At 40.7% G+C, this 17460-nt stretch overlaps 1 protein-coding gene across 1 annotated transcript in view; it reads right to left on the reverse strand.

Moving 5' to 3' along the window:
* MAML2 (mastermind like transcriptional coactivator 2) overlaps nucleotides 1–17460 on the reverse strand; it is a 178537-nt gene that overhangs the window by 47139 nt on the left and 113938 nt on the right. The window contains exon 2 of the mRNA XM_088140598.1: nucleotides 3094–4557. Coding sequence (XP_087996724.1) covers nucleotides 3094–4557 — 1464 coding nt within the window. The remainder of the gene's footprint in view (nucleotides 1–3093; nucleotides 4558–17460) is intronic.

Here is a 17460-nt window from a genome sequence, read left to right on the forward strand (position 1 = left end):
TTCTATTGTTTTCCCCGGGTTATGCAATATCACTATAGGGAAAACAGTAATGAAAGGGGCCTTTGAGTGTATTGCTGAGCACTACATCGACCAAGAAACAATCCTTTCCTTCTCCTAATCTCCTTCATTTAGAGAATGGTTAAGCAATCTTTTGGGGGGGTTAGGTCCTTTCATAAAATGAGTTATTTGTAGAGATGTACAAAACCTACCATTGTAGGAATGGACTACCCTGGGTCATGGACCAGGCTGGTCTGACCACTCAAGGGGATGGTGTAGTGGTTTTCTGGAAATTAATCTTCTGAAATGAAGCCGTTAGTGTTGTTCCAAAAAAATATGGAGTGTGACCATGAATGTCTTCCATTTGGAAGATTTAACTTTCAGAACACTGCTGGATCATCTTCAGAACAGTGGGATGAATATGCTCCAGATCAAAAACAGAACATTCTGGAGTTCTTGGAAAAGTAAGATTTGCTGATTAGTTAGCTAATTGGCTGCCTTAGTGAGTACAGCCACCAGGTGGGCATGCTTCCAACCAAAGTCCTGGGCTGCAGCCCCCCACTGTATTTATTTCCTAAGGATGCCTCAGGAGCCTATATCAAGCACAGAGATGGAAATAAGGATGACGCAAAGACAGTTGCTTTGCTCTGCAACCTGCCAAGCTTCGCATGTATTATTATTTCTAATTAAAATAACCTAAAATAAATCCAAGCCAGGTATAGCTGGCAAGTTGCTGAATTCTGGGGAGGTGTGCCAGTGGCTCAAGGTGCACTGGCACAGGCCTCAGTTCCTAACTACAATTATGCAAAAATGACCAAAAATGCATTGTGATCTCCTACTAGCTCCAGTCTTTCTACTTGCACTATAATGTCCCATACAAAGATAAAACTTATGATGTCACAATGCATTTTTCCACTTGTCTCTGTGGGACAAGTGCCCATGCCCCAATAAGCATGTTTTGGAAACACCACCAGTCTTACAGATTTCAGGCATCTCCACTACTGAATGGCCCCCTTGCTCACAAGCAATCCTGGTTTACTAACATGGAACCATAGATTAATAATCACAAATTACAGAACTGTAGGTTTTGCTCTGGTGCAAATAGCAGCTTAAGAGGGGCAATTTAAAACATTTGAAAATGACACAGGATGAGGAAGGTCTACTTCCTCCTCTTCTGCCCAATGACATTAGTCCAGTTCTGATAACATGGGAGATCTGATTATAGGTCCCACACTGTCTCTTAGTGCAACATGTTGCAGGACTTCACTTGTGCAACCCTGCAACTGTTCTGAAATGTTTGTTATGACCATGGTCCTGTTTCCCGACTAGACTTAGTCCTTTCCTTGTGGCTGTCTGAGTGGATACTGGGGGGGGGGGGGGGATTAGAAATAAATGCAACTTGCTATACTTGCTGACACTTTGCATAGCTGCTGTCATCATTAAGAAAACTTTTTTTGGGGGGGGTTGCCTTAAGTCATTATTGACTCCTGGAGACTGCTTGGACTTGTCCCTGCAGTTTTCTTGGCAAGACTTTGGAAGTGGTTTGCCATTGTCTCCTTCCTAGGGCTGAGAAAGAGTGACTGGCTCAAGGTCACCCCACTGGTTTCATGCCTCACGGTCTCCCGGTTTCTAGCCTGATGCCTTAATCACTACACCAAACTGGATCATGATAGACTTATTCCCTCTCCTTACTGTTGACAGATTAATGGAGGAGGAGCATCATGGTTTAGCTAGTTGTGCAGTGAGACTTTAAGCAATGTGTCTTGAGAGAATTAGGCAAGAAAATTGTGGTCAAAGCACACTGCAGAGAAGGAAAGACACTTGTGGACCTGGGAAACGATATGTCCCTTATTTAAAAACAGGAATGGACAATCTGTCATCCCAGAATCTTATGCAGCCCTCAAAGCACATTTTTGTGAATTTGCTTTCTTCCTCTCTTCCTGGCCAACAGTTCTGCAAGTTTTGGGAGCCACAAATATAAAAAGTCACCAGTGTAGTTTCTTGACCTATCAAAATGGGACATACAGTACAGAAGAATTGTACTGCTCCTTAAAATACACAAAAGTAAAGTATCATTGAGTTGAACTCAACTGTTACTGACTATATGAGTGTGTAGTTATTTAGCAACAATATGATGTTGGTTTGCTGTTGGCTTTTTTCCAAATATCTCTTCAACTTCCCAATCTAACTTATGCAGGATTTCCTGATGATTCCCCACCCAGGCACTAATCATGTCTGACCTGCTTAGTTTTCCAAAATTAGCCAAAGTCAGCTAGACAGCAACCCATGATTAAAGTAGCCATTTCCCCAACCTTTCTCAACACTTAGGAAAAAAAAAAAGAAAGAAAAATCCTGACTCCACCCCATTTGATACTGCCACACCCACTTTGCATGATGGCTCCTCCCACTGGAATTTTCAATCCAGATTATGTCAGTGTTGCCCCGGCTACGTAAAGCATGCTTATCCCATTTAGAAGGATTAACTTTATTTCAAAGTATTGATGACTCCAGTGTAAAGAGCAAAACTGATTCTTCCACCTCAGAGAAAGCAAGACTAGATAGATTTCAGTCCAAGCTGTTTATATGGTTAGCTCACTCACAACATTTTTTTTTTAAATGAAGCAAAAGAGAAGACCCCAATATTTGATTTTTTAACATAGTACTAGTATGTTAACATAACTAGTTAACATAACTAGTAGCAATCATTCCATGGCTTCTAAAATCCAAATCATGTTTCCACCAGCTAACACCAACCTGGGAGGTGTCACCATATGATGCTCTTCTAAGGTAGATGGCAACTTATTTGCCTCCCTGCTTAAATTTGCAAAGTGGAGGTGTCACATGACTTTTTTTGCTTCTTATTGCTTCAAAAGAGCACTGCTGAATTTGGGGCTGCAAAACTCCCAAATGTTTTAAACCCCCCCCCCCCAACTCTTTTCTCAACCATTCTTATTGTTCAGAATCTGAAAGGAAGCAAGTCAGACTACACGGCTTCCCAAGTAATGTAATGCATCATGAAAATATTCTACATTTAAAAAGTTGTCTGTGCTTACCCCAAATAGGAACTGCATGATGAGATATAGGAGAAAATCTTACCAGCTGATTCTGTGGGCCCAGATACTGCAGTCCCGAACCACTCTGGTTTTGTAGCATTTTCTGGAGCATGATCTTTTGCTGTAGAGCTAAGGGTACATTGGGAGGCCTTTGGAGATGCTGGGTTTGGAGAGGTTGGGCAGGATGGTGCTGCTGCTGTTGTGAAGTTTGTGGCTGAACTGCTGAGTTAGACAGCTGCTGGGGTGGCTGCTGTGCATAGTGGAGAAGGGAAGGCTTATTTGGGGGTCCCAAAGCAGAAGACATCTGCTTGTTGGCTTGTTCTGAGCTGAAATGAAACAAAGGCTTGATACTGTTCTGAGGTTCCTCCAGTGACACCTGACTGTTGCTTACATAACTTCTGGGGATGTCTTGAGGCTTTCGTGGCATTACGATGTTGACAGAGCTTCCCTGGGGCATGGAGTTTGGCCGGTAGGTATAACTGCTCATTCCTTTTGATGGAGTCCCATTGACTGGGATCCCAGACATTGCAGAACTCTGTGGACTGAACTGTTGTTGCTGGTGGAAGGATGGGCTAGACATCTTCTCCTGGACAAATGATCCAGAAGATGGCTCTGTAGATGACAAAGCAGGCCAGGGTGCTGCTGATTGGCTTTGCTGGCACTGCTGAATCAGAGCATGCTGTTGTCTGTTCGCTGCTATTTGTTTCAATTGCTGGGCATGAGAAACTTCTTGCCAGTTGGCCAATGGCCGAGGGGGGACTGAAGTCCCTTGAGAAGGAGGAGTCTGAGTCTGAGGTACTGAAGGAACTGGAGATGAGGTGGACATAGCAGCACCAGACATGGTGAAAGCTGAGTCTGTAGAAGGAGGCCTCATCTGAGGTGATCCCACTGAAGCTTGGTTTAACCCTGGTGAATACTCTTGCTTGATCACCATTTTATCCATCTGCAGGGAAGATGATTGGGTTGGTGGCCCTCTCTGGATCTGCTGACCAAGGTCAATGTTAAATGGTTCATCTTGCTTGATGGTGGCATTTATCATATTTTCTAATTCAAGGTCACTCATGGGGGGCACAGAAATATTACTCAGTTCATTGAATAGCTCCTGAAGTTCTGGGTCCATCAACTGTTCCCCTGTGTCTTCTCCATATCTGTTAGGAAAAGCATTGTTCTGGGATGTCTGACCATCCAAATGTTTACTACAAGAGATTGTCTCCCCAGGTTCTTTTTTGACCTCCTTTAGAGCCATGTTAAACATCCCATTTGCACTAGAATGACTGTTGTTTGTTGAGCTGTCCATTTTCCTTGGAGCACCTTGACCAACTGAGAATGATCCCAATACTGACTGGTTTGGGCAACTATTACCACACTGACTACGCCCCATGGAAAGATTATCACCACCTCGGATTCTTTTAATATCCAGAAAAGTGTTGTCAGCAATCCCATTTGATCTCTTGTTATTGGCTGGTGTCAGATTTACCACCAGTTTTCTCCTCAAGGATCCCTGGAGCTGAAAGGAACAAAAGTAATCTTTAGCTGGTATTAAAAAAAAATACAATTTTCCAAAAATTAGCTGTGACTGCCCACTGCCACAAAAATGACAAAAAAATATGGCATCTTAAAGACTAACATAGTTATTACAACATGTCCATTTCAGATCCATAGTGTTATTCTGAAATAGAAAAGTTATATAAACATTTATGGTTGAAGGAAGGAACAGTAAAATGTCTATATTGCCTATAGATAAATCAAGACATTGACCATTAATCAAACATTTATTGGGTGTATAATAACAGGAAGGTTGTAATTTGATTCTCATATTTTCCCAAAATGGATATTGTAGCAATACTTTTTATCAGTAGGAGACAAGAATGAAACTTTGTTCTTACTGAATATTAGAAGTCTACCAGGGCATCATCTGAAATCCATGTAGTACCTCTGCATGAAGCATGCAAGGAGCATGTTTAAGTTAAAATAGCAGTCGTGACACTGCAAATGAAGCTTCATGAGTTTTTTATGCATGGCGTCTGAAGCTACAATTGCACCGTTCTGTGGCCATCTTGAACTTTTTGACCATATCCTGCAGAAATCCCTGGCTGTAAAGGATGGCTCTATGAGACTAGCTCTGTTAAGTTCAGAGCCTAAAATTCCGTTGTAATCAATGGAAGGTAACAACGATTACAATTACAAGATTATCAAGCCAGTTATCTGAAACTCTTAAATTACCCATCTTGGTAAAAAATGAACAGTAAGGAGAATAGGGTAAGTCATCGGCCCTAATAGGTCATGGCTTTGTTCATTTCTTTGACCACATTCTTTCCTTCACGTCAGCCTGGTAAATTATAGGTGCTCCTTTCTCCCAATACTTTTTACTTTCCTTTTGTGAAACTAGAATCACTCTCTAAGGCCCAGATTCTTTCTGCGAAAGGAGGATGCTTCCAAGCAACACAAGTCTTACCCTGGCACCACATTTTGCTCTTCCCAGCACTTACTGTTAATTTATGCTAAAAACAAGACAGTATCTTTTCCAAATCTCAGGATTGGGTGAAAATAACAATAAGGGCTGATATTGACCACAATTCCCCAAACCACGGTTATGGATCTTCTGCTTTCACTGCTGCCTCTCAGACCTGAGTTGTTTTTAAATCTCCCCAGGGTATGCAAAGTGATTGGATGGTTTGGCATGGAGAGATGGGGACAATGATACTGGAGATTAAAAGAACCTGCTTGGAGTTGGTACGAAGACTTGGAGAATCATGATACCCACTTACTTGTTTTATTTTCATACTTCTGGTTATATTTTTGCCTACGAATGTCACTCTTTCAACTCAGTCCCCTTCACCTACTCAAAAGCCTTCCGTTAGCTTCAACCAGGGGTGCATAACATTGCATCCCCCCAAATGTTGGGGTGGTCTCTGAAGGTTCCTCTCAAATGGTCATTTTTCATGTGATTGAAGGGAAAAGAAATGAATGACAATGGGCACTTTTGTCTGTACCGCATTAATTTAATAAATTCAAATTAGTCAAAGGTAGGCTTTGGCCAACCCTCAGTCCCCTTCTTGAGTGATCCACCACTCAAAAGTCAAGGCCAAGTCTTTGCTTGAGAAAGGTTGTGACTATCTTAACCATATGAACCAACCACTGGTCCTTCCAACATCTGACTAATCCCTTGGCTCTGAATGCAATGTATTGGACCAAGCAATTTGCCCAGTCCTCTCCTGTGCAAATTACAAGTACATTCTCCCTACAACTTTGGCAGAAGGATAATTTTGCTTCAAACTAAACAAACAAAATTAAATGGCTTTAGCCTGGGAATTAATGTTTGGCAGCTTCTCCAAGAAACTGGGCGTGTGAGAGCAGAGGACGGCTATAATGAATCCACTTTAGCTCCAGAAGACTGGACCCGTTTGCCAACTAGATGATTAAGATATAATACATGATTTTATCACTCGCTTCCAAAGGCATTCCTCCCCACCCCAATGCTGGTTAAATAAAAAGAAAGAAAGAAAAAGGAGACTTTGTAAACATTTACTTAATTTTGATCAGTTAATAACCTTCACTGGAGGAATAATTGGAATGACGTTCCCTTGATACACTGTGGTAAATTAAGGTGGTGGAGGGCACCCCCCCCCAATCCAAGTTGAATTGCAGACACAAAAGATCAGTTTCCATAATCTCTGCAAAGTGCTGCTTTCAAAATCTCTCCTTGGCCTTGATTTCAGTGGCTGGCAAGCAATAATGATGTCTGCTAGACAAATACGACAGTAGATGGGTTTGAAAATATTATGTGCAGTTCAGAATATCCAAGAGGCACAATAGCGACATGGAACAGTACAGCTATAAATAGGTCAAAGCTGTTAATCAGGACAAGGCATTCATTACTTTGGGCGAAACAAATAATAAGGAGCACTCCATGTCGCACGAGAAGTGTTTTCCCCTTGCTCATTCATCCTGGAGAGCGACCCCCTTCCTTGTTTCAGATCCTCTCAAACCATGAATAAATTAACAATCCCTTTGCTGCTAAATCGACAGAAATTAATGTCAGTGTATATTACCAGGGGATATGAAGCCAGAGTGATGCAAGCAAAGCCAGGGAGGGAGGGAGGGAGGAAAGCAAAAGTTTGCTTTCATTTTAATTTTTCCCCTTTGTCATCCTATGCATCAGATTTAAACCCAGACAGTTTACCCACCTGACAATTGTGGGCAATCTGGAATTCCTACAGCAGGCATCCTGGCTGAAGGGCAAGTGTGTTTCAAAAGGGGTTATGGCCAGGCATTCTTCTTCACTCATTGCTACAAGGTTCCCTCCATCATTTTTGGCATTGCAGTGAGAGCGAGGTGGAGTCAGAGTACATAACCTGGCAAGAGGGTCCGCAGGGGTGTCCAAAAAGTCAAGACATTGGCCACAACCATGCAACTGAAGTCCATAAAAAGGGGTGGGGCTTTGACTGCATAGTTGTGGCTGGCATCTCGACTTTTTGGACCCCTCCCTCACGAACACCTCTGTAATCTGGTGTACTACCAGGAGGGAACATGGTTTAATCTCTGAGCAACTGAAGATGGCAGAGACATGCATGGAATCTGCAATGTATTCATAATTCCTAAAAATCTGCAACACAGTTTCCTGACGGTGTGGGGTGCAGAGCAAAATGGTAGTGCAGACTCTAAAAGAATACGTTTGACATAGTTCAAAAATAAAACAAAAACACTCCACCTTCAGCACATCGCTCCTTGGTCTACGGGGTCCATAAAAGTGGACTATGACTGGAGTTTCCGCTCCTGCTATTGGGCTGTTTGGCACAGTGATTTTAACTGACTCTAGCAACAGTTCTTTGGGATGTGCCAGATAAAGGCTTAACTTGACCCTCCATCACAAATCCCTTGACCTGGAGTATAACAATCCCCTAATTTTTGGTTGGCACAACAGGGCCATCTGGAACATCTAGTAAATCAATCCCATGCTGATAGACCTGAATAGATGGAAATAATTTCCCTTTTTTCCAAAAGGATCTCTTCTGTCATCTTTTTTATACAGTGAATGGCTGGTGAAAAGTAGACCACACCTTCATCATTCAACCAGAGGGTTGCTACACAGCTTTCTAATTTGCTGGCTTAAACCAACAACTCAGAGATGAAATGTTTTTCTTGATTAGGCAAAGCAACAGCTTCCCCAATGGGTTTTTTAAAAAAATTATCCTTCACCTTCTGTTAAACTGAGGATAGTGCTCAGGTTGAAGAGGAAGAAGAAGCCACAAGGAAGGCCTCCAAACAGCACCCTAGCAGGAGGCCCAGTGACCTTTCACCAACTACTTTCTCTGCAGTGAATTCTAAACACATGCTGAAATCCAAGATCTTATTTAAGTAATAATTAAGTTATTAGTAAAGTTTGGCCAGACTTAATTTTATTTGGAATTCTGTGCAATTGTTGTATTCCCATATTTTCCTGTATTGTCTTTCTCCCCATTGTTGTATCTAGAGATTCAACATCATTGAGTTAAAAGGGGATTCTCAAAACCTTCTCCATCTATGTCTGTGTTTTTCAAACTTGGCAACTTGAAGATGTGTGGACTTCAACTCCCAGAATTCCCCAGCCAGCATGCATCTTAAAGTTGCCAAGTTTGAAAAACACTCATCTATGTGATTACCCAGCTACCCCTTTTGTTTCAAGATCAAAACTAGGTTTGTTCTTTATTTCTGGACTTTGAGTAGACCTTCATTTCTAGTTTTGCTAGTGCCGGGTAGAAGGAAGAGGTCCTGGATAGAAGAGTTAAATACCTGCACAGTGGACAGACTAAAATAAAGTCAGGAAATTCAGCTGGTGGCAGGTATCTTTTATTGTAAAACCTCTGCCAAGAAACTTTACATTATTCTCCCTGCTGCTTTGTAACATAGAGTTGCCAAGTTTCAACCCAGAACCATTTACGTTCAAAGCACATGGCCTTTATAGTGAGACATACTGAATCTATACCAGCTTTTCTTAATCAAGGGTTCTCCAGCTGTACCTTACCATGACTCCTAGAACTTCCAGCCACTAGCAATGGAGGCCAAGAATTTGGGGACTTGTAGCTTGACCCATGTGGAGAGCATCAAACTCAGGATGGATGATCCTGTGGAGATGTTTGTGATTGGGTTGGGGAATCCAAAGTGCATTTTGAAAGAGGATGGACAATTCTTAGCCTCAATAATTTACAACTGAGGCACCAGAACTCAAAATCAAAGGTAACATACTGATTTCACTCCAGGATCAAGTTCCTTACTTCCATGTCATGGCCTCGCAGTTTCCTGCATTCTTTTCTCCATTGTTTCAATCCTCTTCATCATGCCTCCTTTCTTAACAGATTTGTTAACTGGAGAAGATAATGAATTCTGTTGGAGTGTTTCATATGAGGCCACTTTGAAAAAACAATCCTGCAGGCACTTACAGTACAAAGCAATGGGGAGAAAGTCTTTTTTGCATATTGAGAAGTTAATGAAACAGACAAAGATGAAGTAGGATTGTTGGATGAAATGTGCAAGAGAAGAGATGTTGAAATTTTGTGCTGCTGTAATGCAAGCTAGGTCGCTTTCGTTGGAAAAATGCCTCCTTTGTAATCAAGTTCTGCCACCATCTTTCTGATTTCTCTGTCTTTGAAGCTAGAAGCACCTACCGAGCTAGTCTTGAAGTCTACACCAGTGATTTATTGATCTAGTCATCATTAAGGCAATACATCACTAATGCACACAGGCTTTATATCGCTACAACTGTAAATTGCTAGGTTGGAAAGCCTCTAAGAGAGTGAGACCCTCCCAGTCATGACCACCACACAAGTTATTTTTTGTGCTTCTATAAATTCTGTCTCTTTACAAATGCACAGAAGATCCAAGCTTCTTAAAATTAGGCTACAGGAGTTGTAGAACAAAGCTCAGAAAGGCAGAAACTTCGAATAAAATCCTAGCTTTTATCCAGGTTAACCTGCTAATAGTTTTGTATTTCACAGAGTTGTTCTTCGGGATTGATGTTGCATTGTTCTAGACTGTAGGATACAGAATAATGGTAATAAATTATAGCAGAGCTAACCCTGGTTACAAATGTTATGGAAAACTGCCCAAGATTTCTATTTGGATTCTCTGCATTAAGTAGTGGATTGACCTCAGCAGAACCTTCCAACCTCTGATTCTAGGAAGGGCCTCCCTGAAGACAGTAGTACATGTGAACTTGAAAGTGTAAATAAAATCAATCCCAAAAAGTTTCCTCTTCAAAGATGAGTGCACAAGTGGTTAAGAAAGCAGGCTAGAAAGCAGGAGACTGTGAGTTCTAGTCTCAGCTTAGGCTTGAAAGCCAGCTGGGTGACCTTGGGCCAGTCCCTCTTTCTCAGCCAAACTCACCTCACAGGGTTGCTGTTGTGGAGAAAATAGGAGGAGGAAGGCATATTAGGTATGTTCACTGCCTTATTTGTAAAAACAATAAAGGCAGGAGATAGCTAGCTAGCTAGCTAGCTAGAGAGAAAGAACATAGATGGATGGATGGATGGATGGATGGATGGATGGATGGATGGATGGATTTTCTATGCATTCCAAAGCATCCAGGTTCAATTCCTACCATCTCCAAATTACATGAAAGCTGTTAGGAAGGTCCATTATTAATGCTGACACAATTTGGCTGCCAAAATTATGTATCTCTTTGCTGCAATCTAGCCTTGCATCATGCAATGTATCTCTTTTTGCGATCTGGATGTGGTAACCCCAGTTACCATTCTGGGCAGATTCTCCTACAAATTCACTGAAAGCTTCCTTGTTGCCTGTTAGGCTATCTGTCCTGCCTGACCCTTCCTTAAAAAATCCTTTACATCACAACAAAAAATAAAATACGGGAACTGACATCCTGCCGAGCAAAGGACAGCCTTGAGCATCATCATCTCTCTCTCTCTTACAAGAATGACTCTGTGGCCCCATAAGCACTTTTAGAAAATAAAAATAATGGATAGTTGCAACCTGCTGCTTGTGAATACCTGCTTGGAAACCAGAAAAAAAGGTGATAAAAAGTATCTGGAGGGTTAAAGAAGATTGCAGGAAGTAATAAGCTTATTAACTTTGGGACTAACCACACCATCACAGAAGCCATTTTGTGATTAGGCAAGCATCCTTCATATGTTGCTTCTACGGTAGACCCCACACCAGCCTCCATAGACAATATGAATGTCAGGTGGCTGCACTGTTTGGAACTGTGCCCACCTGCCCCTGAAAAGAGAAGAGTAAACTGGGTGCTGGAGAGATAACTGGGTTAAAAGGCATGATGGAGAAGAAACTTCATCCATTGGCCTTCTAGTTCATCAAGGTTCTTAGATCAGTCATAACCACCATGGCAACCATTTTGGGCATAGCCAAGCATCCCCTAATGGCTGCTATTTTGTAGGAGGGCTCACTTCATGCTCTCAACATTCTGAATGTGCACACCAGCCCCCAAAGATTGCTTATGTGAATGACTTTTTGCAGAAAACCCCAATCGCTGGTTCTTAGGGTAGAAATACAAAACTAAGGAGATTCTACAAGCTTGAAGCATACTTGACTCAGATCTATGGCAAAAGCCTTTCCTAACGAATCTTAATGGAATCCATTCCTTGCTATGGCATTAGAAGGGGGTTGCTGGCATGCCAATGTATTTTCTGGGTGCTGGGTGCTTTATGTATGAGAAGCAACAGGGTATGGTTGTGTAAATCGTGAATCAGGGATAAAATTGGGGTTACCCAGCTGTTCTGTTGACCTTATACATTGCTAATGAAGAATATTTCTAACATATTTTACAGTTGGCTTTTAAATGATTTCTTTTAAATTAAAAACTTTAGATAATCGAAGAGAGGAATAAGACGTTACATAAAACGAATAGATAAATCCCAGGACTGGATCTGTGTTGTCTGAAAGCAAAAGAGTGGATCTCCTGGAAAAGCAGACAGAATTATTAAAACCCAAACTAACTCTGTTCTCCCTACATGTCAGGTAGTGGAAGAGATCCTGGGCTGCTAATGAAAGCAGTAATCTAATGAAGTTGATTTGTGTTTGGATAAAGTCTTGTGGTAACAATCAGCCAATTTCTTCATTTGAAGAAGTCAAAAAGTCTGGGTGGTCTCAAGGAAGAATTGTGTTTATGTTAGAGATAGGCAACATGGGGTCTTGGTTTCCACGTGCCCTGAAACACCTCCCGTGTCAAATAACTTGCCTCATTAAGATTATTTTAATAAAACAAAAAGTTAACTAGACACAGAAGGCTAAAAAGCAGAGCATCCTCCAACATCACATTTAATTGCAGCAAGGCCTTTAGATCCTACAAGTCCTACTGGGAGTTTGAGGGTGTTGTAAATGGGATTACTTCACCTTCTGGAAATGGAAGGGTTTTTTTAAACTGGCGATGAGCTACTGTGGCACCCAAGTTCTGAACAGTAAACTCACTTGAAGTAGCCATTTTGTGAGTGATCACATTACCCACTCAATATTCCAATTATGCCACAAATGGCTACCTACCCGTGGTTGAGGCAGTTGCTTGGTTTGGGGGTTGTGCATGAACAGATCCTTTGTATAGTAATTCTGAAGAAAACCAATTGGTCTTTTGTTACCCAATGAATTGGATGATCCTTCTCCAGCAGTGAGTAAGTACATGTATTCTCTCACCTGGGGGTTGGTTCCCAATGTTACCACATGCATATTTACAAACCGCACATCCAAATGTTATTTGCCCATATACAATTCAGCGCCCGTGGGTGGAAAATGCAGGGTTGATTTCTTATTTTGATGTAGTAATCCAAACATATAATTTTTACTATGCTGCTGAATTGCTCACATATGGATAAATTTCAGGTGTTGCATCTCTATGTGTTTATGTTACTTAGAATTTTTCACACAGCCTCCCTCCCCCTGAAATCTGTTTTACGTGGGCTTTCTCTGTGCACAATCATTTTGGAAAATTCTTCTGAAGAATCTTTGGCACTGCACTATTTTGCATTCAAAATACCTGTATGTGTAAGTCGAAGACCTTCGTTTTTCATCATTTGATGACAGCGGGGGGTGGGGGGGGCAGTGAAAAGGAATGACACAATATTTTAAGGATTTACAGAGGAAAATCTGGATGACTGGTATATGATTCTTCTCCTTGCCATCTTCCAGAGGAACTGGCTATATTTATCTGGCAGGTGAAAAACAAGGATTGTAAAAAATCAGCATATGTACAACAGTAGGGTATTATAAGAATCTGCATTTAGGAGTTTGAAAATATAAATATTGGGGTACTCCCTCAGGCCAATTCATGGAGTTTTTTCCCTTGAGGGGAAATGGAAAATGTACCGTTTTCAGACTTCACCCATCACCAATCTTTTATAATTTGCTTTTAAATCGATCTTCTCGACTTCTGGGGAAGAAAAGGTAAACTGAAGACAACTCTGCTAAAAGTGGGACGACAACCATGGTGGAATGAAGAGCTGGCGAGTAGACCAGCTCTTTGATAATTCCTCTCCGGACAAGGAGAGGACTCGAGATTGCCCACAAGTGCTCCAGATAGTTGTTTCTCATGAGAAGACCACAAGACAGTGGTCTCTGGCAGGTTTAGAGCTCTGGGAAGCGAGGGAATAGACATCTTTTTGCTCTAACCACAGTCAGCACCTTCAAAAGGACACTGGGTTCACATACTCCCTTGTCTAATCACTTTCAGAAATTGCTTGTTAACTGCTTTTTAGCTATTAGGAACCTTTGGATTGACACATCTGAAAACACTGGGTGAGTTTCCTTCAATCCTTAATGAAAGAAGTTTTAAATACAAGTTTAACGACTTAAAAAAAATATTTTGGAATACAGGCAGTCCCCTACTTATGAGCAGGTTATGTTCCAAGAGGCTGTTTGTAAGTCCACTTAGTCTGTAAGTCCAACTAAGTAAAAAGTAAAAAAAAAAGGGGAGGAAGCAGGAGGCAGGGCAGGGATGTGGGCAAAGGAGCCTATTTTCTGCTGCCAGTGCGTCGCCAGGTGAGTGAGGCAGGAGAGGTGGCGGTGGCTCCTTGGACTAAGGGACAAGACGGTGGGGCGTGGTGCACTCTGTTGGTGGGCAAGGCAGGAGACCTCTGCCCCCTCTCCCCTGTCCTCTGCCACTGCCCCCCCCGCCTCACCCCGGTGATGGAGTGCACGATGTAAACTAACTCTTTCTGGGAACTCCAACTCCAGTGCAAACCTCCAGTGCAAACAGAAGGCAGAAGAAGGCGGGAAAGGATTAGTTTGCCGCACGCTGCAAACTAACCCTTTCCCACCTGCTCCCAATTTCTGGCCCAACTTCCGGTTCTGATTTCTGGGTACATCTTGTTCATATCAGTGAAAGTTCACAACACGAGAGTTTGCAAGTAGGGGACTGTCTGTAAACAGTGGAAGGGTGATTAGAACTTTGATTTTGGAAAGTTACAAATGGACCAAGGGTCCAGATGGATTTAAAATAAGATTTTGGAATCAATTATAAGAATTATTCCCATGGGAAAATGCTTTGGTTTTGAATTCTTTTTTTTAAAAAAAGAGATTTTAGGATGAGACTTCGAAGGTTGGACACTAGAGGGATTCAGAAGGAACTAAAGATTACAATTAAAGGAGAAGAATACTTACATTTGTCTTACTAACACAGAATGAAGCACACTATTTTAACACTGGACATATTGAAACATATTTTTGAACAATGGACTCAGAAGTTAATTTTAAGAGAGTTTGCCTCTATAGGCAGACTGTGTTTAAAAGAAGTTATGGAAGAAGAAACAAGTTTTACCTGACAAGATTGAGACTGATCTGAAAGTGGTTTTAAAAATGACAGGCAACAAGAATGATATGGAAAGAGATGCTACACTGGACATACAAAAGAAGCTGGATGTTGTCTTAATAATTAAAAGGGATATACAAATAACAAACCAAAAGAGTGACCTGGATATCCCTTGTTAAAGCTTTGAAAAATTTTGTGAGAAAGGGACAAAGAACAAATGAAAAGAAATCAAGTGCTAGGACATTATTTGAAGGGACTAAAGCTCAAGATTGTTAAAAGGAATATAACGTTGGCTTATTATGGTATGTTGTTATCTCTGGTAACCCTTAATGGACTTTTGCTGATCAGGACTGAAACAACGAGGTTTTAAGGATTTGTTTATAGATATGAGATATGGGAAGAAGAGATCATTTGTTGTATTGTAAGAGAAGTTGATAAGTTACTAAATTGTTTATACTTGTTGTGATGAAGGGGGAAGTCATTTCTTTATATATTATTTTTCTTTTTCTTTACTATATTCTTATTTTTTCTTTCTTTTCTATTTTTCTATTTCTTTTCTGCACCTTCTATTTTTCTTTTTGCTTTTAGTTTGTATTCGTTTTTATCTTTGCAATTGTAATCTTTAATAAAATTACTATTTAAAAAATCACCATTCTTCACCCTGATGCATACCTGATATACTGGAACTACAACTCCTAGAATTAGAGCCTGCTCTGCTATAGGAGAATTGCAGGGTTGGATTTAGTTAGTAGTTGGACAGGAGACCACCAGGAACCACAGAGGTAAGTAAAAACAACAATAATTTTGAACGATTTCTGTATTGTTGTTGAAAAAGACTTAGCTGGGTATCAACCTGACCTTGACTGAAAGGAAATTTTACTTTAGTTAGAGCATGAGTAAATGACACCAAGAATGATTAAAATACCAATCTTTAGCCATAAAATAAGTTTTTCATTAAGCTTTCATTTATAGAGGCACCAATTTCCTTTACATGCTGAAGCCTTAATTTCCACCGATTTAGGTTCAGGTAAGTTGCATTGTTACATGTTTTAAAATACAAAGCTAGTGCATTTGTCAGACAAGATCAGAAAAAGTGAGTGTGCATGATGTTACAAATAATTGTAACATTTGCAGATGAGGCTGTTTATAAGACTGAATCTTGTAAAAGAAATGTTCTGTGATTTATCTCATCTTACATTGGTTCTTGCATTGTTTATCTAATTATGGTTTTTATTTTTATTTGGAATTCCTCTGTCTTTCCAAAAAAAGAGAATTGTCACGGTTTATAAAAAGGTGTCAGAGTTTTTTATTTCTTGGAATAGATCTTTGCTAATAAACTGTGAACATTTTATTGCTAATTTAAGACAAAGTTTCAAGTTTTTATTCAGTGGCAAAGTCAAGGCTTGTTCTACCTCTAAAGACAGATTTCCATATTAGAATGCAAGCATCACAAAACTATGGGATGGATGAAATGAAGTGGGTTTGAGAAATAACTCGTGCTTAATAAAGACATATAGTATGATTTGCTATTGAAATTTCTTCAGAAGAGCAATTACTTCAACATTAAAGTTCATATGTTTTTAAATTAAACCTATCAAGAAAGAGATTTGCAAATCTCTTAACTTAGATATTTTAATGTTGCGACAGTTTATCTCTGAAAGGAAAATGCGAGCATAGGATGGAAACTGCATTTGTGGTAAGCTTGAATACGGTTCTAAGACTTGAAGCACCCAAGCGCCTGATTGTTTCATTATTACATTGACATCATATCAAGGATATCTGCTATGAGTACTCTTATTCTCTCATTCTTCATTCTATGTGAGACAGAAACAGTGCAAAAGCATATCAAGAGTCAGAAGGAGGAAGAGGGTCTGGGAGAAGAAAATCAAAAGTGAGAGAATCAAAAGGACCAAGACTGCACAGTTTTTGGGGTTCTCTGAGCTTGGTTGTTTGCTTGCAGACATTTCATTACTCACCTGGGTAACATTATCAGTGTGAGTGAGTATGGGGTTTGCTGCAAGCTACTAACATTGTCACTCACACTGATGATATTACCTAATTGGGTAATGAAATGTCTGCAATCAAACAACCAAGCTCAGAGATCACCAAGAACTCCACAGTTCAACCCTCAGCTACAGATATTCACTTCTATTGGGACCAAGACTGTAATATAGCAGCCAGCATCTGTTTTTCAGGTAGAAGGTCCATGGGTCTTTTGGTGGAGCTGGGAAAGATTTAACAGAGCTTCTGCAGTTAGTGGAGACAAAGGATGGGGAAGAGGTGGTCCTCAATTTACAGGTAGATCTTAGAATGATTTTTCACTGGGGATCTATTACTTAACACAGCCTTCTCCCAAACCCAGTGCCATCCAAAAGGGTTTGACTATAGCTTTTGTCACGAGAAAAAGAAAATGAGAGTGAGATCAAGTCAGGAATCCTGACAACGACCATGCAGACAATATCAAGCTCATTCTCCACCTTAGACTCCAACCAGCCAGCAGGTTACAGGAGGCTTTCCTTTGACATGGTGTTGCTAGACGAATGGGAATAAAAAATTAAGCGTTTCTTTCAAGTTTGGGTATTTTAGTGAGATTTAAGAGTGGGCACAGGAGATTTCCCCCCCTCCCCACTTCCCAGACATCTTGCATTTCCATACCCATAA

Source organism: Python bivittatus, unplaced genomic scaffold (assembly GCF_059951505.1).
Source record: "Python bivittatus isolate LINGU-HERP-01145 unplaced genomic scaffold, Pbiv_v1 ctg000340_np1212, whole genome shotgun sequence".
NCBI classification, from domain to species: domain Eukaryota; kingdom Metazoa; phylum Chordata; class Lepidosauria; order Squamata; family Pythonidae; genus Python; species Python bivittatus.